The sequence below is a fragment of the Cydia strobilella genome, chromosome 3, assembly GCF_947568885.1.
Source record: "Cydia strobilella chromosome 3, ilCydStro3.1, whole genome shotgun sequence".
Classification (NCBI taxonomy): domain Eukaryota; kingdom Metazoa; phylum Arthropoda; class Insecta; order Lepidoptera; family Tortricidae; genus Cydia; species Cydia strobilella.
Window position 1 is genome coordinate 2,751,449 of NC_086043.1, and position 26,673 is coordinate 2,778,121.

General features: G+C 35.5%; 2 protein-coding genes across 3 annotated transcripts in view; one reads left to right on the top strand and one right to left on the bottom strand.

Moving 5' to 3' along the window:
- The window catches only part of LOC134755662 (beta-arrestin-1), a 298,399-nt gene that overhangs the window by 133,867 nt on the left and 137,859 nt on the right, over positions 1-26,673 (bottom strand). The window lies entirely within an intron of this gene.
- Positions 4,787-25,579, top strand: LOC134755683 (ras-related protein Rab6). 2 transcript variants are annotated; one of them, XM_063692228.1, is made up of 7 exons: positions 4,787-4,995; positions 5,299-5,357; positions 7,113-7,272; positions 14,867-15,072; positions 16,086-16,152; positions 25,002-25,111; positions 25,400-25,579. In XM_063692228.1, the coding sequence occupies exons 1-6, from the start codon at positions 4,926-4,928 to the stop codon at positions 25,070-25,072; spliced, it is 633 nt and encodes a 210-aa protein (XP_063548298.1). In that variant the 5' UTR covers positions 4,787-4,925; the 3' UTR covers positions 25,073-25,111; positions 25,400-25,579. The 2 variants fall into 2 exon arrangements, with proteins under 2 accessions (XP_063548298.1, XP_063548299.1); XM_063692229.1 differs by lacking the exons at positions 25,002-25,111; positions 25,400-25,579 and adding an exon at positions 19,901-23,697 and having other exon boundaries at positions 4,788-4,995.

Consider the following 26,673-nt stretch of genomic DNA (forward strand, 5'->3'; position numbering starts at 1 on the left):
CTGTCGTATAGATGGCGTTGACGGTTTCGTTTGTTATTTCACAATTTTAACGCATATCAGTGAAAGAACATGGGTCAAAATCATATAAAAATAATTAATGCAAATAAAAAAAACATTTATCCATATTTAAATACATTTTAACGTATTTTTATAAATCTTCATTTTTAGTTTTAAAGTATGTCGATAGATGGCAGTGAATTTACAGTGGTTACAAAATTTACTATGACAGTACCGCTCTATCTTATTATATCCTCTTTGGCTTGGCTAATGTTTTGTTCGAAGAGCTTGTCGAAAAAATATTAAAATATTTTTACGAAGAAAAAAAGTACAGTCAGTGATAAAAGCTTGTACCAAAAATTAAATTTTAGCCAAAAACTTATTTGCTTGTGATTTGGTATTCGTTCCTCAGGGTGGTATTCCAAGTCCAATTTTTTTGTCGAATGTGAATTTGCATCTCACATTTTGCTTAGTGAGAGAGTGAGACGCAATGCACATTGGACCAAGATATTGGACGTGGAATACCAACCTTAGCTAGTTGATTTTAAATTAACTAAAAAGCTACACAGGCAGGCAGGTAAAAAGCTACATTTTTGTTTAGGAACGGTTTTAGCGTCAATGATATTATGTAACTATATCTAGATATAGATAGGTTATACCGCTCATAAGCAGGTCTTCTAAAAAGCAAAACGCCTAAGTAGCAAAATGCCTAAAACCAAAGAGGATATAAGAGGATGTCATAGTAAATTTTGTAACCACAGTAAATTCACTGTCATCTATCGACACACTTTAAAACTAAAAATGAAGATTTACAAAAATACGATAAAATGTATTAAAATATGGATAAATGATTTTTTTTATTTGCACTTAATTATTTTTATGATTTTGACCCATGTTCTTTCACTAAGATGCGTTCAAATTGTTAAATAACAAACGAAACCCTCAACGCCCTCTATACGAGAGTAGGCCAAAGGTAGTGGCGCCATCTGACCGAGAATCAAATTTTCGTGATTATCGAGGCACGTTTTTTCCTTAGACTGTATCTATCTATTACGGAGTTATATCTATCTTTGCTAAAACGAATGTTCAAGAACCTGCATAGGTACTTACCTAATGAGCAAAAAACGCTACTACCTAGGCATTATGCGTTTTAGGAATTTTGCTACTTAGGCGTTTTGCTTTTTAGAAGACCTGCTCATGAGCGGTTGGTCCCATAGTAAAAGTTGCTCAGTAATCGCAGTTCATATAATCCCAAAACCTCCCTGGCAACGGGAATGCACTTATTTTTTGCCACAGTGTATATTTTTTGGACGTTGGCTTGTGAACACATTTTGTAGTTGGTGAACTCGACCGTACTATTCGTTTGCCGGTAATTATAGATTGGTACAAATGTAGTGCATAATTATTTTCCATCGTAATTTCACGGAAACGTACGAACGTGTCTTGCTATTTCAGTCAGTCTCGGTACAAAAAGTACTGAGGTTGACTGAAGTAAAATGACAAATACGAAAGTTTCCGAGAAAACACGATGGAAAACAATTATGCACTACATCTGTATATATTAGGTACAATTATTATTAGTGGTCCAGGAATCAATGTTTTTTTTTTTAAACAGAATTAGCACTTTTTTTTTTGTTAGTCTTTAAATGCGTCTCTTTTATGCAATTAAGGTGCGTTTACTGGGTCGTATGCTGCCATTATCTGTCATTTTTTATGCTTTTTTTTTCTTGTTTCTCTGTATACCTGTATGGTGGTCGCGCTTTTATGGTCTGACATCGTGACCGTCACGTACTCGTATGACACGAAATCGATAAAGTCACAGCCATCATATTCCTACTGATTTGATTAGTATTGTATGGTTTGGTCAATTTATGGTTCAAAAGTAAGTATATAAGTTAGGTTAAACAAATATTTTGATTGCAAGTTTTGGAACTCAGTTATGAAAAAAATTAGGTATATTATAATTTATAAATACAAAACAACGTTACCGAATTAGGTTAAGATGTGGCAAGTCTACAGTTTTTCTTATTTTTGCGAAAAATGTTTTTTTTTTGTCTGAAATAAGGATTTTTTTGTGATAAAATTTTGTAAACTTCTAAATCTCCTAGGGCACGTTTATATTTGAAATGGCGTACAGACTCAGATAGATTTGTTCTCTAACAAATGACTCGCCGCGACCGTGAAAGCGCTTATTACTTTTACACAGTAGCCGGGCACTTTTTGTATGGAGGCCTGGAGGCCGACCGACTTTCAGACCGCTAAACTGTTAAATGTGAACGTGCCCTTATAATATTTTTTTACGCTATTAAACTTTTTGCCAAAATAATGTAAGTACCTACAAATTTAAAAATATAGTTTTAAAAGAGTTTATTTTGTGATTAATATTAATGGATTTAAAAAAAACTTTCGTCACCTATGTAATTTAATCTAATATTAACTTTAAACTTCTGCGAGATTCAAACATATTAAAATATATTTATAACGGGTAACTCTCGTAAATTAGGTCGAATTTTGCTTTAATTATATGATCCTAGTAATCCTCGTAACTGTGTGGCTACCACCAGTTTGGCACTGACATAAACTAGCGTGAACGTAATCTACTTTCTCGTACTAACATATATTAGTTCGAGCGAGATGTATAGAAAGTAAATTACGTAGACGTTGGCGTATACCTCCTAAAGGTTGTCTGGCAGAGATCGCTCTTTAGCGATAAGGCCGCCTGTTGTTTACCTCTGTCTTCAATCTTCATGTATTATTTGTTTCCATGTACATTTATTCTGAGGTTGTGCAATAAAGAGGTATTGTATACCTCTGTCAGTTTTGACACTGTCAGTGGCTTATGGTACGGGTACGTTACGAGCGAATTTAGACCTAAATTACGCGAATTGCCTTCAATAAATATGTATATTTTAATACGTAGGTATATACAATATTAGGATTACATTATTGAAAAATAATTAGCGTTGTAAGTTGATTTCTGTTATTAGTTTTGTTCCCTTGTTACTACTATAGCTATTAATAGAGACAAGTAAGTAACAGACTGTTAATATCCTTTTAACAGTGATCGACAGTCTTAATTCCTTGTTTGTCTCTGCTATCAATAAACAAATATTGTAATAGGTGCCATGCTTGTGCTTTGTGTGATCATAAATCAATATAAGGTCGCCAAGACAAAATTGTGACTTCATGACAAGCCGATTTCGCACGCATACATGCCAGTTATCGGGTTTGCGTTTGAGCCATTCATAGCTCAGCCTTCGAGTTGTTTATGTGTGTGTGTGTGGAGCGTAGGTATATTCGACAAAATCGGTATGTTATGGAATCACAGTTTTCTTTTAGCGACCGTAACTTTGCTTATTTTTAAACTATGAAAGTGTTTGTATATCATAATATATCATCCGTACCCTAAATCAATTGATACTTGATACACATACAGAAGAAAACCTAAATTTACAAATTACCTACCTATTTGCTTTAGATATGTTAGTACTTTATTTATTTATTTATTTTTGACAAATAAAACATAATTATTAAACGTTATTCTTCTATGCCAAAGGAATTCGGTGTTTAAAATTTACACAGTATAAATATAAATATATATTTTTACTTAGTGGTCAAGAGGTTAAAACTTTAAACCGCCAAATGAAGTACTGACCATAAAAATACTGTCTTCTGTAGAAAGTAAATGTAAATAAATTAAGTAAGGTTACCTATTTCAATGTGTCTTGTGATACCCGTTGGCTATAATAGTTTATACATATTTATTTTACAATGTTTAGTAAAATCGTTTAAATACATGCTCTCGTTTTATTGTTATCTATCGAAAATCTCGCTAACCGCGCTGCATAAAAGAAATAATGCCTTTTGTTTACAGATTAAGGTAAACCGAAAAAAAAAGTCACCTTAGAAATCTTTAACCATAACCGAATTTAATCCGGGCCGCTACAAGCGGCAGGGAGTGTCTTTTGCTAATGACAACATAGTCTACGAGATTCATATTAAGTAAGGACCTAAAAATCTAAGTTATTACGTTATTTAGAACTCGATGACGGCACTCTCGAATTTCATTTCCATAATTTCTGTCGACAGTGCACACCATTAACCATATTTATTTTACTACTTTCGCTTCATAAAAAAATAACGACTTCAATCGTCTTTAAGAAAGCTTGAACTCTTTTTATGCTCTCTAAAGGTCATATTTTAAACTAAAATTGAATAAAATATTGTTTGCTCATCCGTCCCGTGTAGGTACCAGTGGTACCACACAAGGGTCACAAAGAAGGGTAATCGCGATAGTGAGTCATCAGTGTTCATTCTTTGCTTCGTAACCATTATAATGATCAGGTTACATCACGGTATGTGGGCTAACTGTACCTTGAAATCTGACCCCAAAAATACTTCTTTCGTGCATGAGTGTACTCTATTATAATTTTCAAAAAGAATAGAAGAAAACTTGAATAATATATAAATACCTATATTATAAAAATTAACTTAATCGTATTGTAATAAAGTGCAAATTTGGTTGCCTCCTTTTCAAATTTCTAATTCGTCATTTAATTGACGTTAACCGCGTCTATGTGAATGCACTCGCAAAGTTCCGAAACGACCGTTCAGAAACTTAACTTACATTTCAATTATTATTAAATTATATACAAATAAGAGCCAAATTAAGGAAAAGGAATCATAATTAGAAGTTTTTTACGCTCAAATAAATAAGAACCGGTTTTAATTCGAAAAATACATTAAAAATCAATTTATACAATTTTTGCTGAGTTGGCTTGTGTGTCGCGCCGTCAGTCCGCCGGGTAACGTGGCGGCGCTGCGCTCGTGTGCGAGGAGTGGCTCGAGCTGTCACTGTTCATGTAGTTTTCTGTGATAAGAAATACTGTGAAATTAATAGTTTAGCGAACTAATTTACACAAATCACGATGTCCGCGTCGGGTGAATTCGGTAATCCTTTACGCAAGTTCAAGCTCGTGTTCCTGGGCGAACAGAGCGGTAAGTCGGGATCGAAATAATGGCTCGTACATTTTTAATAGTTAGTTTTTGAATTTACGACACGTAAGTGTAGACTTGATCGAATTGGTGACCTATATTTGGTTGGGGTTTTACGGGTGCTCGGTGTCGGTCGTGATGGTGATGAGTAGAGGGGTAGTGTAGGTACGTTTAGTACGGTACTAGGATGTAGGTTACGCTCCGAACGAATAGTGTACATTGTCGAGGGCTGGGCTGTTCTCACGCGACCGTTACCGACCGCCCGTGTCCCGGCCTCCGTGCTCATGAGATCTTGATGTGTTTCAGTGGGGAAGACGTCGCTCATCACTAGATTCATGTATGATAGCTTTGACAACACTTATCAGGTGAGTCACCCATTTGTTGTTATTAAAATGCTATTCTCATTAGAGTACTGTTAGCTTTGAATTGCTTTAGGATGTATGACCCCAATCTTTAATGTAATTGGCAGAATCAGTTAATGAAGCTTGTACTTGGCAAAAAATGATTGGATACAATAGAGTGGTTATAGGATGTAAAACACAATGCTATCTTGATTTTAATAGACTAGATAGATCCATTAAAATAACATTATGATACAATTGATACAATACTTAATGTGGTATGCTGGTATTATATTATATCAGACTTTATCATACTATAAGAACAAATTAAATTATTTTCGAAAATATTTTAATTTGTGTTTTTTACAAGTAGTCACACTACTATTTAAACTATAAACGAAATAAATATTATATACAAGGGAAAAAAATACCAAGGCCTCCAGTGCCCGGGGCTGGAATTGAACCAGCATCCTCCGTTTATGTGACACATGCCTGAACCACTCAGCCATCCGGGCTCGGTGGCATGGGTTGAAATTTCCAAGTATACAACAATTTCCGAAGGCTTATGGCGCCCCCTGGCCATCCCTGAGGTGGAACAGTATTTTATCATAACAATAATTAACTTATTCATAATATGATAATGTTTAACATCTTTTATACTTTGATTAGTTTATATTATCAATTTTTTAACATGCAGATACGTCTGCGAGCGATACTCCAAATTTTATATTAAAGGAAAAAATGGAATGGAATGGTTTTGGTTAAGAGCAATGCACGGATTGCGGAGGTTGCGGGTTCAAATCCTGCCGGAAGTGTAACTTTTTCCTTTAATATAAAATTTAGTTTATATTATGTTTGTTAATTAAGAATGATCAGACAAGATACACACAAATCCAACTAAAGAAAAAAAAATGTGTTGTCTACTTTACCTATGCATTTAATGCTAATTTATCTAAATTCACTCATCACTTTCATGTTACTTCAATGACATTACGAACTACTCAAAGACTTTGAGCCCATCTATTTGTTACTTGTTTGAGTTAGTAAATGGATCTAATTATTGTACTTTACAACTGAATCTATGTAAAATGTTTTTATGATACCAGTGTAGGCTGAGCATGAGTGTGCTAGAGCAGTATGTACCTGTGTGTTTCCAAAGAGGATATAATATTATAGAGCGGTACTGTCATAGTAAATTTTGTAACCACAGTAAATTCAACGAGGGAGAGGAGTGTTAGGGTCGGCAACGCGCGTGTAATATCTCCGGTGTTGCAGGCATCCATAGGCTACGGTAACTGCTTACCATCAGGCGGGCCGTATGCTTGTTTGCCACCGATGTGGTATAAAAAAAAAATTCACTGCCATCTATCGACACACTTTATAACTAAAAATAAAGATTTATAAAAATACGATAAAATGTATTTTAATATGGATAAATGATTTTTTTAATTTGCATTAATTATTTTTATTATTTTGACCCATGTTCTTTCACTGATATGTGTTAAAATTGTTAAATAACAAACGAAACCGTCAACGCCCTCTATATGAGAGTAGGCCAAAGGTAGTAGCGACATCTGATCGAGAATCAAATTTTCGTGATTTTAGTGGCACGTTTTTTCCTTAGACTGTATCCATCTATTACGGAGTTATATCTATCTTTGGTATTTCTAACTGTATTACAGACTATATCTTGTGTACAAGATACTGTTGTGGCACACTCATGCTAAGCCTACTGCTTCAACTTAAATAAAAAGTTTAATTTTAATTAATCTTGTGCAGGCAACAATCGGTATTGATTTCCTCTCGAAGACCATGTATTTAGAAGACCGCACGGTGCGACTACAACTGTGGGACACGGCGGGTCAGGAGCGTTTCCGCTCACTCATCCCTTCTTACATCCGGGACTCCACTGTTGCTGTGGTGGTCTATGATATAACAAGTGAGTATTTATTATTTCATAAAACGGGGCATTCCATGAGCTGTGCCGTACGTTCGCATTTTATATCGTATATTACCTATATGAACGTTGAAATATCAACGTTTCACAGTCAAGATTTGTTTACTGAGCATTTTTCACATCCGTTGTGACAAAAAATGTGCCATTTTCAACCAAAAGGGTACTTATTGTCGCTTGTCAGTAACGCGCTATTTCCATACAGCTTCAATTAGAAATCAACCTTATCATCAAGCGACAATGTGGTACCTTTTGGTTGAAAACGTCACAAATAAACTATACCTGCAAATCTACAGAAGAAAAGTTTGTAGGGGACTGCTCATGCATGTTGACTAATTATTTTTGGTTATAATTATTTTAAATAAAAAGTATTTATTGCATCAGTTCTCTTTTACAGATAAAAAATAAAATCTTTATTTCAGAAAATTAAAAATTTCATAAAACATTGTAGTAGGTATCATTGAAATTGATTGAAAGATTAATTTATAAAATTGATGTCATATGATAAAATTGATAAGTCATACTAATTTCTATAAACAAAAAATACATAATGATTAATGAAATCAAAGAATCATATGAACCATAAAATCCCACTAAAGCTATAAGTAGGAAACAATTCAAATTATTTTATTAAAATACTACCTTCTGACCGCGACTACGTCTGCGTAAAATGATGATGATGATCTTTGATAAAACTACCCTGATGTCCTTTCCCGGACCTCAAAAGTTCAAGCGGTTTAAGCGTGAAGAGGTAACAGACAGAGATTTAAATTTTGCTTTTATTTTTATAATATTAGTAGGGATTTTGATTTGTGTTATGTTATGTTAGTTTGTGTTAGAAATACCACTGTATTTTTTTTTACTAAATTAGATGTCATATACGATACGAACGAAAGAATGCAGAAAACGCTGTCTTTATCCCAGTCCTAAGCACTGGAGGCCTGGGTCTGGTCAAGCTCTAAAGCTTTTTATCAGCCATAATACATAAGGCCCTCACATGTATTTAATTTTGACTTGAATAAATTTTGTTCGTGACATTCGATTCACTTTTAATAAGAACCGGACAAGGGTCAAATGTTGTGGGATTTGTATGGTCGGTCAGTTGCAAACTTGACAAGGCCCTTATTAGATCTTTCGCTAAAATTTACTTCCTAAACAGTGGGTAGCACCCCCTTAGAGCCTAGCGAGATTGAAAGGGAGGGGAGAGAAAGTTTTAGGAATAAAAATACACGACCGATTTTTTTTACGAACATTCTTCTCCCTTGTGGTATCCTTATGGATGAGGGACGTGACGAGTGTGGTGGACACTCTTCACCAGTGCTCTCCAAGCCCCTCTATCTTAGGTAAAATAATATGTCGGAAAACAATATTTATCCCCAAAACATTCTAGCTGATATATCTAAGACTGCAAAACTATAGACGCGGTATTAAATAGTATCGATCACAATCGCAAAACAATATTTAAGCGCGCAGTTGTTTTAGGTATGCGATAAACGCAGCGTAGAACCAAAGAGGATATAATAAGATAGAGCGGTACTGTCATAGTAAATTTTGTAACCACAGTAAATTCACAGCCATCTATCGACACACTTTAAAACTAAAAATGAAGATTTATTAAAATACGATAAAATGTATTTAAATAGGGACAAATGATTTTTTTATTTGCATTAATTATTTTTATATGATTTTGACCCATGTTCTCTAACATACGAAACCGTCAACGCCCTCCATACGAGAGTAGGCCAAAGGTAGTAGCGCCATCAGATCGAGAATAAAATTTTCGTGATTTTCGAGGCACGTTTTTTCCTTAGACTACGGAAACGGAAACGTTTTTTCCATCTATTACGGAGTTATATCTATCTTTGGTAGAACGCATACGATCAAAAGGAATGTAGGAAAAATGACATTTTACGCTAAGTAGATAATCTAATAAAACTATATTGTTTTACGCGGAAAACGCATTGTAATTTTTCATACTTTTCGTTGACGCATCGCGCTATCGATTCCCTAAAACATTCCGATACAATTTATAGCATCTTCCTACCTTTAAAAGATGTCATCCGCCATAGTTTCCACGCGAATAAAAGACTTTGCGGTGATATAGGTCGGTCGGTGTGAATATTTGATGGACAGCAAGGAGCTCGGGGACTCTGGGGGACATAGAGCTCGAGAATTATGTAGGACGTCTGACTTGTTCAATGTTGGGAACTGTATTAGTTTTCTGGATGGACGGTAAAGGGTACCAAGCTTGCTACCACGACCTTATAGTACACACAGCACAGCACACAGATATTTGTTCCTGAGTCATGGGTGTTTTCTATGTATTTAAGTATTAATATATTATACCTATATATATATCGTTGTCTGAGTACCCATAACACAAGCCTCCTTGAGCTTACCGTGGGACTTAGTCAATTTGTGTAAGAATGTTCTATAAAATTTATTTATTTTATTTAAATTTATTTATAGTCAGTATTTTAGAGGCGTGTAAATATATTTTGTCCTCGAAACGTCGGAGGTAAAACTTAAATACGCGATTAAGTCCCGTTTAACAATTTAATAAATGTAGAAAGGTTAGATGGGGTAAGAGAAACATTGGTGCAAGAGAGACACTTAAGGAATTCTCATACGTTCTTAACCCGAGCAAAATAAACTATCTTGCCCACATGGTCTTACCAAAAAACCAAAAGTAGGTACACAGGCCACGTCTAGCGTTGTCATAAAAATGCTAATGCTACACCTACTGGGTAAAATTGTATTGATTCTCTTTGCATTGCATAACATCAACAACAATTTATGGCTTATGAAAAAAAAAAATGTTTTTGATGAGACCGAAGATGGAGTTGTTTCTTAAGTAGCCTGCCGGTTAAGTGACCTCGGTAAATACAAATTTCATTCCTACAGGGTTTCAGTACTAAAGAAAAAATTAACGTTAAAAAACCTTTACATAAAAAGCCAGTTTTGCAAGGAAAGTTTTGGAGTAAGTCGCTAAGCTTTGGAACCCACGACCTAAATGTTTACGCAACTTTTGTGTTTCTCTCAAGTGAAAGTTCGCGGAATAATGTTTTTTGCAATAAAAACAATGTTTGGGGAATATTGTAAAACTTATTTGTTTGCGGTTTTGCGTCATCGATAGTATTAAGAACAGTGGCTCATCGTAAAAAGCTAATGACAAAATTCCATTTAACGCTTGCTCAGCATTGCGCTGCGTCTCTTTTTCAATTTCCTCTCGCGGACGCTCCGGCTGTGGAATGAGCTCCCTGTCGAAGTTTTCTTGAGGGGATACAGTATGGGATTCAAAAAAGAAGTAATCTTTAAAAGGGTCGACAACAACCCTGGTGTTGCAGGCGCCTATAGACTAAGGTGATCGCTTACCATCAGGCTGGCCGTAGGCTTGTTTGCCCCCGAGGTGGTATTAAAAAATATCGAGGAAAGAGATTCAACTAGCGCTACTTGATAAAATACATACCACTAAGTGGATTGCACCTATACCTACTAACTTTACTGACTTCGAAAGGATTGTAAAGAGTCCATAGACACTCAAAGATTTACGTTTATTGCAGAGTTCCTGAGGATTTCTTTCTTCGGAACATTTTAACGACTCCACAATATTGCAGCAGTGACAATAGCATCTTTTGTAAAAAAAATCGCAATTTCATACATGCTCCAGCTGACAAAAATATGCACAAAATGATAAAACGGTATTACACATACAGGGTGTAATCGTTAAGTGTAGCCAGTAACAATACAATTTGTCACTAAGTACCACCACAAGTTCATAGCCGTAGTGAACCGTATTATTATCCGAATAAGGTTGACTTTTGTTTAATTGTTTTTCAGTAATTAGTGAGTTTTGCTTGTTACTTGACGATATAATGTTCTAGCATAAAGGCGCCCACTGACTATCAGTCCGCCGGACGATATCGGCCTGTCAATTGTTCGGAACTGTCAAATTTTTGTTTTAACTGACAGGCCAAAATCGTCCGGCGGACTGATAGTCAGTGGGCCCCTTAATGAAACGACTAGGAAGCGATTTCAGGTATTGCATGACTTCTGAAACTGTGCCGACGGCCTCCGCTGTCGAAGGTTGGGCAACGGACTGAATTCAGCTCAATCTGGCTAACATTATTATATACTGTTATAATATTGTTGCAAAATTAACCTGCTATTATACATTATCTACTCAGAATTACCCACAATTGATTTTAACATAACTGGCGCTTATTTTACTACTCTGAAAATTTACACCTGACACTAACAATTTTCTGCACATTCCCGCCTAGATAAATTAAACCAGACAATCATTAAGAAGTTTTTTTAAGTCACATTTAATTAGGACCCCGTAATTTTTTATTTATTTACCGAGAACAAAGTACAGTCAAGGGCATAAATATATATACATTCCCAACGTTTCAAAAATATGTGTTTTTTACTTTATTGTCTAAGGTATAAGAATACCTTAGACAATAAAGTCGTGTTCACATATTTTTGAGCCATTTGTCTTGATCGATATTATTGCCTTCGACTGTACTGCAAACATAACGAGACAACATGACATTACGAGATACGAGTAACTTTTGTGTTGCTTTACATTGCGGGCCGAATTATTTTGTATGTTAAATACTATATGGTATTTTTAACCAAAATTTATCTCAATATAAATATATATATCTTCTCTATGCTAACCACCGTTTAAAAGATTCGCCCGTATTGAACTTACTTACATAATGTATATTGACATGTTGGCCAGCAATGCACGGCAAATTGTCATTGTCAGTTTTGTTTTACTTGAGTCCAAAAGATGAGGACTTCAACGACCGACTTTTTGCCAACTCTTAAGTTTAGGCACTTATTTACTGCTGGAAATTTTTTGTACACGCAACTTTTGTTTGTGTTTTTATAGTAAGGCATAACATAAATTGTTGTGCGATTAAATAAAAAAAAGGCCTATTAATTCTCTACATAAAAAAATTAAAATATGTTTATAAAAGTAAAAAATAAGTTATATTTCTATTGTGTAGAGACCCCTCTACGGGTGAAGGCCTCCTCCAGATTAAGCCAGTTTTTCCTGTCCTTGGCCTTCTGTGACTAGTCTTGACCGGCTGTAGCCACGATTTCGTCGAGCCATTTTTCTTTAGGTTTCCCTTTGTTTCTTGTCCCCGAAGGGCCCCGCCATAGGGTGGTTATTTTTGCCCATCTGTCCCTATGCATACGTGCTGTATGGCCACACCATTTCCATTTTAATTTTTGCGCAAATGATAATGCGTCGATTACACCAGTTATTTGCCGTATGTCTTTGCCTTTCTTTTTTTGCGCGATTACTTGCGATTACTTGATTACTTTTAACCTTATAAAAATAACTAACATTATAGCTTCCTATTTTATACAAATAAACTTAATACATTAATACACTTTTATCTTACCTAAAACTAGCATTAACATCTGAAATCCACACTCCAGACGACCTATCCTGACCTCAGCCTAGGTAATCTAAACTAATTGGGACGTTTGAGTCCAATATTGGTTGTGTTCGGCAAATATTTGTCCACACCCGGCCTTCGGCGGGCCAATGTCTCAATAAACCTTACGGGTATTGATCAAATGAAGTGTTGTTGGTTTATGTGTGCAGTGTGCTTGCAATTACATATGAGCGGTCAAGGAGCTCGAAAATATGTTAACTCAAAGATTAATCATGCCTTCTATTGCTTTAAGGGACGGTACAGACAGACAGCACTTGAACTGCAACCTAGCCGCAAAATGGCAGTTCGAGTGTAGTTCTGATGCAGTTGAGTTGACATAATGAGGGGGCTAACCCAAAAATGTAGTTTTTAGGGTTCCGTACCCAAAGGGTAAAAACGGGACCCTATTACTAAGACTCCGCTGTCCGTCTGTTCGTCTGTCCATGTGTCCGTCTGTCTGTTTGTCACCAAGCTGTATCTCGTGAACCGTGATAGCTAGACAGTTGAAATTTTCACAGATGATGTATTTCTATTGCCGCTATAACAACAAATACTAAAAAGTACGGAACCCTCGGTGGGCGAGTCCGACTCGCACTTGGCCGGTTTTTATATTCGACTTGACACGGCTCGGCCAACGCCTTCGGATCCGATGCGACGGCGTCTTTTTCGCTCTTATTGCGCAGACATAAACATCAGCCTTTCTTCTATCGGCTTTTTCCGATTCCGTGTTGATATATGTGGGGAGACCCTAAACTTTACCTGTATGCCTGTAGCAATAACTTTATATAAAGTATGAACATTCGATCGGTTGTAACCTTTACTAAGTAGCGTGATCAACCTTTTCCAGGTCACTTTGACTATAGTAAACCCGACAAGATTTTCATTAAATTTTCATCGTAAGTTGTAAGTGTTAGGGCTAATTTAGATGGCGCGCGAATCCGCATGCAATTTTAGTTGCATTGCGTACTATTGAGGTTACAGTCTGGCAAAAAAAAGTAGAAATTAAAAAGTGGCAACAATGTAGTGTCGTCCCTTTCAAATCAATCTAAGAAAAAACGGGACGACACTACAGTGTTGCCACTTTTTAATTTCTATTTTTTTTTGCCAGACTGTACATCCAATTTAGCCTACCGATCAAAGCAATGAAACTCGCACTGTCTATATAAGCTCTTATGCTACAAAGAGAAAATAGCATTATTTATTTATTTAAGTTTCACCAACAATTGTTGACATCGATACATTAAAAAATTATAAGCTATGTATGTATGTGTGTATATGGTGTCACAAACACTAACAGGTAAACACCGCATGCAAAACAAATATAAGTAAAAAACTATATATATATTATTTGGGGTATTCTTTGTGTAACATTGGTTTTGAAAGACTATGGATCTGTACTTTAATAGGATATCTATTCTGTGTTATGAGGTCAGTAGCATAAAATTATCATAATTGTTACTGCGTATTACGCGAATATGTATTACGTTTGTTTACCACAGACCCGAACAAGTTCGTTAATACTTTTATATCGTTAAGATAAGCCGATAAACTGATTGCATGTAAGCCACATAACAGTTCTTACGATATACTTAAGCTAAGGTATTATTTTATTATTTAAATATATTATTTTACTGCAATTGATTAGTGAAATTTTATCTCGTTTTAAAAAAGTGGTTATACTTTCGTCGGCTTTTGTATCTCCTGAGGATCTCATTTCAATGTCGATTTTGCAGTAGGTATTACATAAATAAATATAGAAATATAAATTATTGTTTACTGCGTGTCAATCATTAATAGATACAGTTTTTTATTAGCTCAACATAAATACCTTGGGCGTTTATCGATTTTCTAGTAGGATTCCTTCAAAATCTTTCCTATTTTTTTACTTAAAAATTTTTAATCAACGTGCAGTGGACGCAACCTCCCCTTGAATTATTTTATGACCGATATCACACGAATAATAAAAACGACGAATAAATAATGTTTACTATAGTAGCAATAATTAAATAGTTACGGTAATCTAAAGTTATGTCAACAGTTACAAAGTAGGTATTATCTTTGAGTGTCCAATAGACTTAATTTTGAACACCAACTCACTAAATCCGTTTATATTTTCGCAGACGCAAACTCATTCCACCAAACCTCTAAATGGATCGACGACGTCCGCACCGAGCGCGGCTCTGACGTCATCATCATGTTGGTCGGCAACAAGACCGACTTATCGGACAAGAGACAGGTTTCTACCGAGGATGGGGATCGCAAGGCGAAGGAGCTTAATGTGATGTTTATAGAGACTTCTGCTAAGGCGGGATATAACGTGAAACAGGTGAGATATTAGATACTAGACAAAAATGTCAAAGGTCATCATGTTGGTCGACAAGACCGACTTGTCGGACAAGAGACAGGTATCTACCGAGGATGGGGATCGCAAGGCGAAGGAGCTTAATGTGATGTTTATAGAGATCAGCGCTAAGGTGGGATATAACGTGAAACAGGTGAGATATCAGATACAAGACAACACTGTTAAAGGTCATCATGTTGGTCGACAAGACCGACTTGTCGGACAAACGGCAGGTTTCTACCGAGGATGGAGATCGCAAGGCGAAGAAGCTTAATGTGATGTTTATAGAGACCAGCGCTAAGGCGGGATATAACGTGAAACAGGTGAGATATTAGATACTAGACAAAAATGTCAAAGGTCATCATGTTGGTCGACAAGACCGACTTGTTGGACAAACATCAGGTGTCTACCGAGGACGGGGGTCGCAAGTCGAAACACCTGAATATGATGTTCATAGAGCACCAACCACAAATTAGATTTATCAATTTTTTTTTAGAAAACGACTAAACGTAGGCAATGGGCATTTAAGTGCTCTGCATGTTTATTGGTAAATGTTATAATACAAAATTGGGTACATGTCGTCAGATAAAAACCAAAACTCACTAATTTCAAAAAAATATTAAACAAAAATCAACCTTGTTTTGATAATACCATACAGTTCAATATGGTTCTGAAGTTGTGATAGTAATAAGTGAGTTTTGGATGTCACCTGACGATATTTTAATTGACATAGGTATTATTGAGACATAAGAAAAGGCACCAGCAATAATAAACAAGTATTATTTATTAATATATTATAAACTATCCAACCAGATGCCAAATGGCTTTTTTATTTAACTGTATTGTGTTTTACCAGCGAGATTACTAGACTACTAGAGATTAAACGTCTGTCGAATAAAAAAATATTTTGATGATGTTTTTACAAAGAGGCATAATTTAACAGAGGTTTCCTTAGTTTTAATAATAAGCTGTTTAATTGCTTTATTGAATATTTCCAGTTATTCCGGCGAGTAGCGGCCGCTCTGCCCGGCATGGACTCCGCTGAGAGCAAGCCTCCTGAAGACAGTATCCTTTTGCAACATATAATGTTGTTGATTACACATACATTCATGAAACACCATTTTGGGACATTGGGATTAATTGCGGTGCCAGAGGGCACAGAGTTATGACAGTTTGTTCAAGTTATGGGAAAAAATTGTGATAGTTTGAGGGCGAACAAATAGATATCATAAAATTTTAACCTAGCTTCCTAGAACCTAAAGTATAAGGCAGTCAAATAGGTACATCTCGGTTTTGCCTACTCTGGTGTTGCAATCGTTTGCCTCATAATTATATAGTGAAAAAAAAAACACGTGGCTCGTTTTCCATTTATTAAAACCTAAAAGAATATACTATAAGCTATAAATTATCTTTGTAATGGGGATTTATAGAATGAGGATGAAGATAATTCTAAAGAGAGTACACAAATACAGCTTGACTTGAACAGTATATTATAACTGCACTCTGACACAATTGTGATTATTATATCTCATGAGATATTTTGACACCATCAATTCTCGCGATATTTATCGATGGCATTGAAAATTATCTGATATATATTTCTCTTTACTTTATAAGAATGTGATTATGACAGTTAAATTTCTTAAGAAACGATTAAAATCGTATTTGTTATTATTAAATTAAACTACTAGTAATAGGTTTCAATATTTTTCAGTTAAAGGTAAGTTTTTAGTAAAATATAAAGTAAAAAAAGTCGCTAGGATGTGACTAATTTAAGACTGGTTGTAGTTCTGGTTCTTACTAGTTGCCATCTGTCAAAATCACTGTCTTAATAGGCAAAGAGTTTTACCCTAAGATCCTAACAAAACCATATTATCCACGCTCGTTTCGCACAGAGTTTTACCACCATTATGTACGGTCTACGTATGTATACATATTAACGCGTGTCGGCTAGAACACATATTTATGTTTAACACGCTAGCCGGAGTTTGGAGTGACAAGCAAGAACAAATGTGACGTCATTTTATTTTACCATGAACGTTTTATGATGTGCAATTAGCCCCAGAAGTTTGAAATGGTCTTAGACAGTCGTACCCTCATATCAAATTTTGTATTTAAATTTTATTAGTCGCTTAAGATGACTGATTCACATATTCTACAAAATTAGAGTTGTCTATAGTAACACAGCAATGATTTTTGTTTGAATAAGTTAATAACTTCGTGTTGATAGTGTTTCTAAAACATCGAATGTTATTAAAAGTTTATGATTTAAAACAATCATTTAGAATCATTCATTTACAATATTCAATTAACTATTAAACCGGTTTATCAAACTTACGTACCCACTTTTAAATTGGTTAATTTGCCGGATAATGTTGACGCCTTTTCTGGGCTTTTCATTAGGATGACAGCTGTCAAACTGACAGCTGACGTTGATGACGTTCTGTAGCTAATTTCACACACCGCGAAGTGCCTGTGTTGGTGATGGTTACCGTCTAACACCGTTGTAAGTAACGTTACTAATACTAATCTATGTCGCTTGTATGTATCACTTGTACGTAACAATACTAGTGCACGGAAGAGAGTAGTGTTGGCGATATCTTGACTCAAACAGGTACGGTATTTGTTCTGGCGATATCCTACCATAGGGTAGACGCGGTGAGCGAGATAGTTTGTCAAAGGACTCTCTCATTACAAACATAGACAGAGATAATCATACTATCTTTGTCTTACTCTAGTACTAGCACCCAAAAGAAAAGGATGAGTATAGTTTTTTTGTTTGTTCTTATTTACTGATAATTTGGTTTGACCAACTATAATTGTAGATGAAACGCGATATACTTTTAACCCTTTAATATTTCTGCTAAAACATTTGCTTTAGAACCGGAATTTGTTTGGTGTATATGCGAGTTTTTTTACTTTAAGGTTAAGACAATTGTTTGTCGAGTTAAATATTATGTTAATTTGTCTATTTATCGAGTGGCAAGATATGAGGTTGTTAGTTTGGGGAGCGAAATAAACCAGTTATTTATTCGTCGTTTATAAGTGTAAATGTTAGTTTACATACAAAATATTTACAAAAAAATCGAGTTTGTCTTACTTAATTGTACATTGAAGATTTAATTTAAAAAAGCTTCGAGTCGTTTGCGTTTAATTTATCGTTGATTGCGTATTTGTATTTTTGAAGGAAATTGATTATGACGTGGATTAAATCTCGGTCACGGCGTCGCTCACCTATCTCTAAATATTGTTTACGTCTTGTCGCTTCTGTATGCTAGTATTATTTACTCTTATCATAACAGCTGAATCAATAACTTGGGTAGACAAAAGAACTGAAATATGTGGTATTTTCTATAAAAAGGGACCTTATTGTCGATGGCGCTTACGCCATTATAAACAATGCTCCGATATAAATACAATGCCGCGCGACGCTGTGCGGCGTCAGCGCCATCGACAATAAGGTCCCTTTTCATAGAAAATGCCCCATATGCACAAAGATCGCGGAACGATTGCTGATTCAATTGTTCTCGTTATAGAGTTATTTGTGTATTGCTATATGGGTAATGTTTTGATATAGATGAATAATAAAACTTACATATCCGGTAAAAGACGATGGAAATGCTAACACTTATTTACTGAAGATCGGCGGCGGATTGTGTTGGCGATTGTTTATACAAACCCAACATAAATTTGTCAAACAATTTCAACATGTGTTTGTAAAGCGTGCGGTTGTTTTATTTATGCGATAAACGCAATGCGTTTGCCTCGCACCCATTTTACATCAGACAATCTAATGACACTACATTATTTTACGCGGTAAACGCATTGTCATTTTCCTACATTCCGTTGACGCATGCGTTCAACGCTGTATATCAACGCTGCGTATCGCATAAAACAACCGCGCGTTTAACTTCAATCATGCGATTCTTTTGAGTTATTGGGTAAACTCTCTAAATTATACAAAGTAGTATCGGAACATTCGGAACATATTAGCAATACATAAAATTTTCTCCCTCAAACGCTTTTATGGCTTGAAATATTATCTATATTTTAAATGTTTGGTGTTCGTATTAACCCTAATGCTTTTTGAATATTTTTTTATAATCTAACGTATTTAGATGCTTAATAAGTTTAACACACATTTCATTTATCATTTTATCTATAATCTATGTATATCGTATGCGCTTTATCAAATTTAAATATAGTTAAGAGGAACGGTAGTATATTTTATGTATATAGGCGTTCCTCTCATTTGCTTCATACATTTTCTGTGTTATACTATCTAAAGGTATTTTGTTACTATTCTTTTTATAGTAGGTATACTTTTGTGTAGATTATCAGCCCTTATAAGTTAAAAAAGGTTCCGCATCTTTTCACTAATTTATTAAGGCCAATAAATATTCTAAATAACGTTATTTTCTACGTTTTCTTAGATTTTCTAACTTTTTGAGCTCTGGCTGGTCTGGTTTTTGGGATTTTTTATAAGACAAACCTCTAATAAGGCGAATGTTGCGTTCCGTTTTACGAATTTCGTCTTTTTTAAACCGTAGATATGGGTTTCATTGGAAACGCATTCTACCAGGGTATCAAAGAGTGTTTCTAAACAATGATACTGATTTCTGGTTTGATGATATTATCATACCTCATTTTAACAATTTAACAGTGTCAAACATTCAGGAGAGAGAAGTTTTTTGAACGCTCTTATAAAATACCTAAAGAAAAAATCACGTAAAACGTAACGCCAATTCGCCCTAACATTTTCTCTTCCTCGCTTATCCATACCATATTTTCCTTAATCTCTCGTGATGTACAGTGCAAGAGGTGATCCTGCGGCAGGCGCCCGGCGACCACAAGGAGCCCGACGGCGGCTGCGCCTGCTAGCCTCACAGCCTTACAGCCTCGCAGCCTCACAGTCTCACAGCCTTACAGCCTTGCAGCCTCACAGCCTTACAGACTCACAGCCTCACACTCACATGCAGTTCCGCACTGGCTGAATGGAATTCAAAAGAAGAAAAGCTTTGTAAGGTTAGATGTGTTGAAATAGCGACCGTAATGCGTTGGGTTAAAGTTTAAATTTGTTGAAGTTACATATTAAAATTGAAATTGGTATGACGCAACACCTTGAAGCGTTCTTTTTTCGAATGAAACGTTCCAGCCAGTCCAACGTTCACAAGTTTCGACCCCGGATCGAAACTGAATGTTCTAGAGGAGTTTAGTGCAGGTCTAAGGCTAAGGCTTGTGCTTTTGTGTGTCTCCACAGTGATACTAGGTTTTAATGTAACTTGAGTAGTTGCTGATAGCTGTCTACACCATTGTGAGCCTAATTATTTTGCTGTACATTGAATGCGACACAAAAGCACTCGAAAATTCACTTGAGGACATAATAAAAAGCGTGAATTCCTTATTATATATTTTAAATTACAATGCAACTAACAAATCTGGCTGAATGTTTTTTTTTTACGTTTCTATTGTGTTCTCAAGTGTACATAATGCAAGACCGGTGAGGGAGCCATACGTTTTGTATGAGATGAATGCTGAATGGGTGAGATGTTTTAATGTGGACTATAAGGTGATGTCTTAGCGCTACTGTATGGAATAATTTGGACATGACTTTAAGGTCTAAGGTCAGGGTCTACCGCGAACCACTTTGTTTTTTCGTACGTCTATTCACCTTTTTCGTTTGAATGTGCAAGAACGGTGAAGCGGTAGATAAAGAATTTTCGATTTTCGCGGTAGGCCTCTGATTTTACGCTAACTTGCTAGAGCTGTAATTGTGATCCGAAAAACCATAAGGAGAATAACGTATAAAAGGCCTTAAGCTAGATGGACTTAGGTCTATTTTGGCGCGGCTCGTTAATAGTTAATAACTATGGCGGATGCTCTGAAACTATCTTAGTTAGTTGATCTCATTCGAAATGGCGCTAAGATTTTGCATAGTTTTATAATAGGGAACAGATTTTAATTCAAAGGTGTACCGTATGATGGTTGCACTTATCGTCTCTCTCGTCAAGCTCACTATCGCACTTACAAGAGTGGTGGCCACGATGACAGACGATAAAAACTCGACCCTCCATACTCGACCATCTTAGGTCCATATTTGGCTTAATAACGGCAAAAGTCCAATTAGTTGTGTAATTGTGTTGACTCTTCATGTAACATGAGCGTGTTACTTCGATGTTAAGATAATGTTGTACAGCTATCATAATACTTAATGTATTTTTATTCGTATAACCATGTGACGAAATAAGTAAATTTTCTACTTATTACCGGATGAATCTGTTCCCTAAGACTGTTAGGGTACTTGGTTTTTAAGTGCAAGTATGCGGCAGTACGGCTCATTCGGGCTAATAGCAAGATCGTACTTTTAAAACGAAAACAATCAAGTGACACGTATAGTCTGACTAACGAATTTCTCAGTTAAGAAAAGGCAGCAAATTTAAAAAATGTAAGCACGAAGGTTCGAGATCTCATATATTTTTTAAATTTCGCGGCCTTTTCTGTCAAGTTCGTTTGCCAGACTGTAACATATTGGAATTCAAATATTTTAAGTAAGTAATTTTGACACAGATACATATTATTTTGAACGCGCCAGATATTGGTTGAAATATAATGAAGAAGGTATATAAAAGTTTCGAATTATATTTATCATGGCTATTATGAATTATCATGGCATTAATACAGTATGTTTCTGACCACGGGGCTTTAAATTCAGGGCTCGATTCTACTTGAACTTATTATCATATTAACTGGAACTTGTGTGTTTTCGTTTTAAGGGTACGATATGATGATAGGACGAAGCTCTGTGTTGTATATAGCACGCGCCGCGGGACCGGGACTATATCATTTACTTAATAAACAAATAAAGATAAAATAAGAGGAAAATGTACAAAAATACTTCTGGCATCTCGGTGCCGAGGTTCCACTTTCTAAAGAACTTTATATTAATACAGTGGTATGGTCAATTAAAACTTTTTTTGTAAAAAACTGTTTTATTACTGACAATTGGCAGCTAAATATCTCTACTCTCTTTTACGATATCAACTATAGCAAAGTGTGATAAAGAAAATTTATAAACGTTCCATTTTTAAGTCATAAGTATCATAACAGACACACGATCTTTTGGCGATTTTTGAGATTTAGCTCCGTTTGGTTCGGTTAAGACATAAATAATTTATTATATTAGTAAAGATTAGGTTCTGAGTCCCGCGGTCCTTGTAATTAGTATTATTTATTTAATTAGTGCTTAAGAATAAAATCTTATGATTCTAATAAATTATATCTAAAAATTTTTAATTAGTGAGATTATCACCGCTCTTGGGCTTTTCTTAATGTTTTATAACTTTTTTAATAATTGTAATACTGTTAAAAACTGTCATTCCAAGCTTGATGTCAATAGTAAAATTTAATGTTTACATATATTTGAGAGCAATACCTATTGTATGTTTAGTAGTAGTTTTGACATTGTTATAACAGATTTTTTGTAATATAATTTATGTGAGATATATTCTTTATTTTCGAATGTTCTTTTGGATAATTGAGTTAGGGGCTAAATTAAATTTGGTATGTTCCGCTGCGCGCGACTTCGGTCAGACACTACTTCAATTTCGGTATTTTCTTCTACATGCAAGTTGGCTGCAAATTGTTTATCAACAAACAACAAAAAAAAACAAGATATAAAAACATCTCCCATTCAATTCTACTTTTAAAAGATTTAAAATATTTTAAAATGTAAAAAAATATTTTTTTTTTAACAACGATATACAAAATTTTTAATGAAATGGATTGGTAGATTATCGATTAATAAACAGATTCCTCTAAATGAACTAAAATACCGCCAAATGTTTCACTTTGACAAATCAAAATTGCATTTGACTTGGTAAGTTATGACGTTAAATGGTCGTTAACGTAAAATCCTGGTCACGGCACCGCACTTACTTTCAATAACCTCCAAAAAATAGTTACAATTAATTATGTAATTGTAATTTTTTTCCACATCTGTACAAAATATAGCACAGTTAAACATTTTTGGAGCCGACTTTGCACAGTGAGAGTGAAAAAAATACTATCCAAATGTCATTATTATTAATCTGTGTATCTTCATGTTTATTACAATGTGACTTGTTTTATTTTATAGGTCTACAGTAATTTTCAACATTGCGTCGATTCATATTATTGTATTCTAGAAGTGGTACCGGTCACTTGGGTACTGTCTTTTTATGAAGGCACACAAGCACACCGGCTGCGTATGCGTAGACGTGCGTGTGCGCGTGGGCTTAAATGTTGGAGCCGTGCACGCACACATCACGCAAGTGGTGTGCCGTCTGTCACAAGGATCTGTATATTACAACCCGCGCATGCCTGCTACGCTTACGCATCCGGTGTGCACATGTCTTAGGTGTTTTACTTTTGTTTGCCGTGGCAAAAAGGTTTATGACAGATCAGTACCGATATCTGAGAACAGCAATAAACAACAAAATTAACAATAAATATAGGTAAAGAATATGAATTGTGTAAACTTCAATGACTGGTTTTTGTCGCGAATCTGGTTTATTGTAAATACCCATAATACACGCTGAATATACATATTTTAAATAAAACATTAAACCCAAATTTCTTTTACTTTCACTAAATTTGCAATAAACGTTTCTTATCCCGTAGTTTGTGATTGTCACATAGTTTTAAAGCATTTAATTTTTTTATCGTTCCGTATTAATTACCTTTGAAATCTTTATCTAATCTTTACGAATGAATAATTGGAACAAATAATTTTTGATGAATGTACAGTGGTTCACACATGCTTTTGTTCTTCACACTATCATAAATTATGATAGTGTGAAGAACAAAAGCGATTATGATTCATAATCGTATCAAACAAATGAAAACTGGCAATGTAACCTAAAAATCTGTACCTTCATTTCACGCTGATGAAAAATGAAGCTTTCTGAAACTGCTCGAAAATTAAATGATCATTATTATTGCGATAGCTACCAATGATGACAAACGAAGGAAAACTAGAGTGGAGGCCCAGGGAAGATCAGAGGGGTAGGAGTCGCCCACCAGAAAGATGGGTAAACGTCTTATGGCGACATGCGGACTACAACTGGTTCCAAGTGACGAGGGAGATAAATTCTTGGGAGGATTTGAAAATAAAATGCTGCATAAGAAAGATAAATATAGTACGGCATCACAATTTTCGTAAACGTTTATTTGGCTCGTACTCCCAAAAACCTAAAACCGTTAAAATATAGGGTGGGCCAGTGATAAATTCTCTTTTCGTATTGACGACATTGAGGTCTTTCGTTAAAATGCATTTATCATTGGCCCACCCTATAGATCAGAATCTATAAAACTGTGTCGTATTATGCATACGATAATTAGACCGCAGTTTGATTTCTGATTCTTGTAGTGGGGTTCCTAGGCTTCAAGAAACTTGATGTTGCCAGGCTGAAAAATGGTGCCGTTATCAGCTCCAAAAGGTGTGATTTTTTCGATGGCAAATGTATTAAAATTGTAAGAGGGAAATTTAAGGGGCTGGTGGGGATAACAGCATTACGGTACTACTTTTCAGCCTGTCATTATCAAGTTGAAGCCTAGGAACCCCACTACAAGGATCAGAATTCAAACCGCGGTCTAACAATTATGAAAACGAGGTATTTCTAGAGATCTTTGTCTAAAAAGTCAAATTTTCGTGTTGACGGTTGCGTTAAATCAACAAGTCCAGTTGCCATTGGAAATATCGGAGCGTTTTAATATGGGGACTGTCCTCTATTGTCAAGGCGTTAGAGTGCGTAGGTATTCAAATATTTTTGAGCACCATGGGTCCGATATGTATGTGATAGCAAGTATACCTAAGCCGGAATTTTGTTCTTTTAAAAAAGTACTTTGCCGATATGGTCTTCCTTAATTCGGCGCAGCTGTGGACCTGCAAACGCAGTCGCCGATGGGCTCGGAGCAGGAGGGCAGCGAGGGCGGCTGCGTCTGCTGAACTCTCTCCCGCACTGCACGCTTCTCACGGAGCATCCAAGTAAGCCCCTCTAAAATATATTAAATTCATTAAACGGTACAGCACGATGCGCATGTGATATTTAGCTGCGTCCTTAACGGACGTACGGCGAACCACCTTCCACTCGAACGAACAGGCTTCGGACCGTACCAAGGTTACGATCCGGTACTCTCGCTGTATTGAAAGGGCCATCCTGACATTAGCATTTGTCCTCTTGTCAACCGTAAAATGCAATAAATACGTTCTCTTCTACCGCGAAACCATCAGATTTTTTAAATTCCTGTTTGTAATTAATGTTTTTTTTTTCAGGATTTGTTAGGTTTAAGTGGTCTACGCTCGCCAAATAGAAGAATACCAGTAGAGTGAGAGGTAATGGAATAGGATGTTCGTCTTCGGAAAAGGCAGGGTTCGGATAAACGCAACACACTTGACTTTATACAAACCACTTCATCCTTGCGTTTGCAGCTTTCGCAGATGTATGTTTTACATTAGTTAAAATGTAGGTAGGTATGCTTACGTATTAATTATATTATATTTCCAGCATAATATTGTAAAAGTTATAGAGGCAAGGATGAAACCGTTATTGAACTGTTACCTTGTCAAAAACATCTGGGGCCCATTTATCGAACGATATTAGACTAATATCGTCCAAGAAATGGGCCCTTGACATAGGTATATACTTGAAAGCATTGAAAATGGCTCTTTTGTATGAATACTTCCACACAAAATAACCAATGTCCTATGCCCTCGGGTTTGGCTTAACTGGTAACAGTCAACTGAACTGGTATATACTTGACGAGTCCAATGGGGAGTGTTAACTATTTTTAATGATTTTATACCCTTTGTTATAAATTTATAATTAAACGAACCCACTTTTTTCCTTGGACTCTTCAATCGTCAGCGTGAAGCGTGAGTTGAAGTAAAATTGTTGACTCCTGAATGATATAGCTCTTTGACTTGCATTTTGTTCGCCATATCGATTTGCGATTTCTCGAATCCATACGGTGCACTTACTCACTGTGTTAAGTATAAAGAGGGTATTATTTAATGTATGAAAAAGTACGGAAAAGTTTCGTATATTTAAATTTACCCGAACTCTACTAAAGTAAGAATTTAATAAAGTTTCCGTTTTATTCGAAGAACATTTTTTGGAGAAGTTTCACGTGGAAAATTTCGTATTTCTGGAAGCTTCAGTTGATAAAAATACATAAGCACTGCATAATGTTCTGTCGTTTGACAAAATCACACCCCGACTGCCCCGCGCCGCAACCGCCTTTAGGTGTACTGAAGGCTTTAGCAATAATAGTGTAGGTAAGCGGAAAACGACAAGCTTTTATAATATTTTTATGCATAGTAAGGTCTGATTCTGATATCTGTTACATATAACAAATGTTGTTTTAATGGCCAAATTGCAGCATGGGTTTCTGGACTCATTTTTTATACAGTTTGTAAGAAATATAGGTAACCGATATTGTTAGAGGGTAAGCGTTTCCGACTTTGCTGATTTCTCAAATAAGCATATTTTATAATAGATAATTGTAAGAGTATATGGTACTAAAACATTCGGCAAAATTATTGTGACG

Excerpts from the sequence above, each read along its gene's own strand:
- LOC134755683 (XM_063692228.1), top strand. The coding sequence starts at position 4,926 with ATGTCCGCGTCGGGTGAATTCGGTAATCCTTTACGCAAGTTCAAGCTC. Across the intron at positions 5,358-7,112 it reads GCTTTGACAACACTTATCAG|GCAACAATCGGTATTGATTT; the intron begins GTGAGTCACCCA and ends AATCTTGTGCAG. Across the intron at positions 15,073-16,085 it reads CGGGATATAACGTGAAACAG|TTATTCCGGCGAGTAGCGGC; the intron begins GTGAGATATTAG and ends GAATATTTCCAG.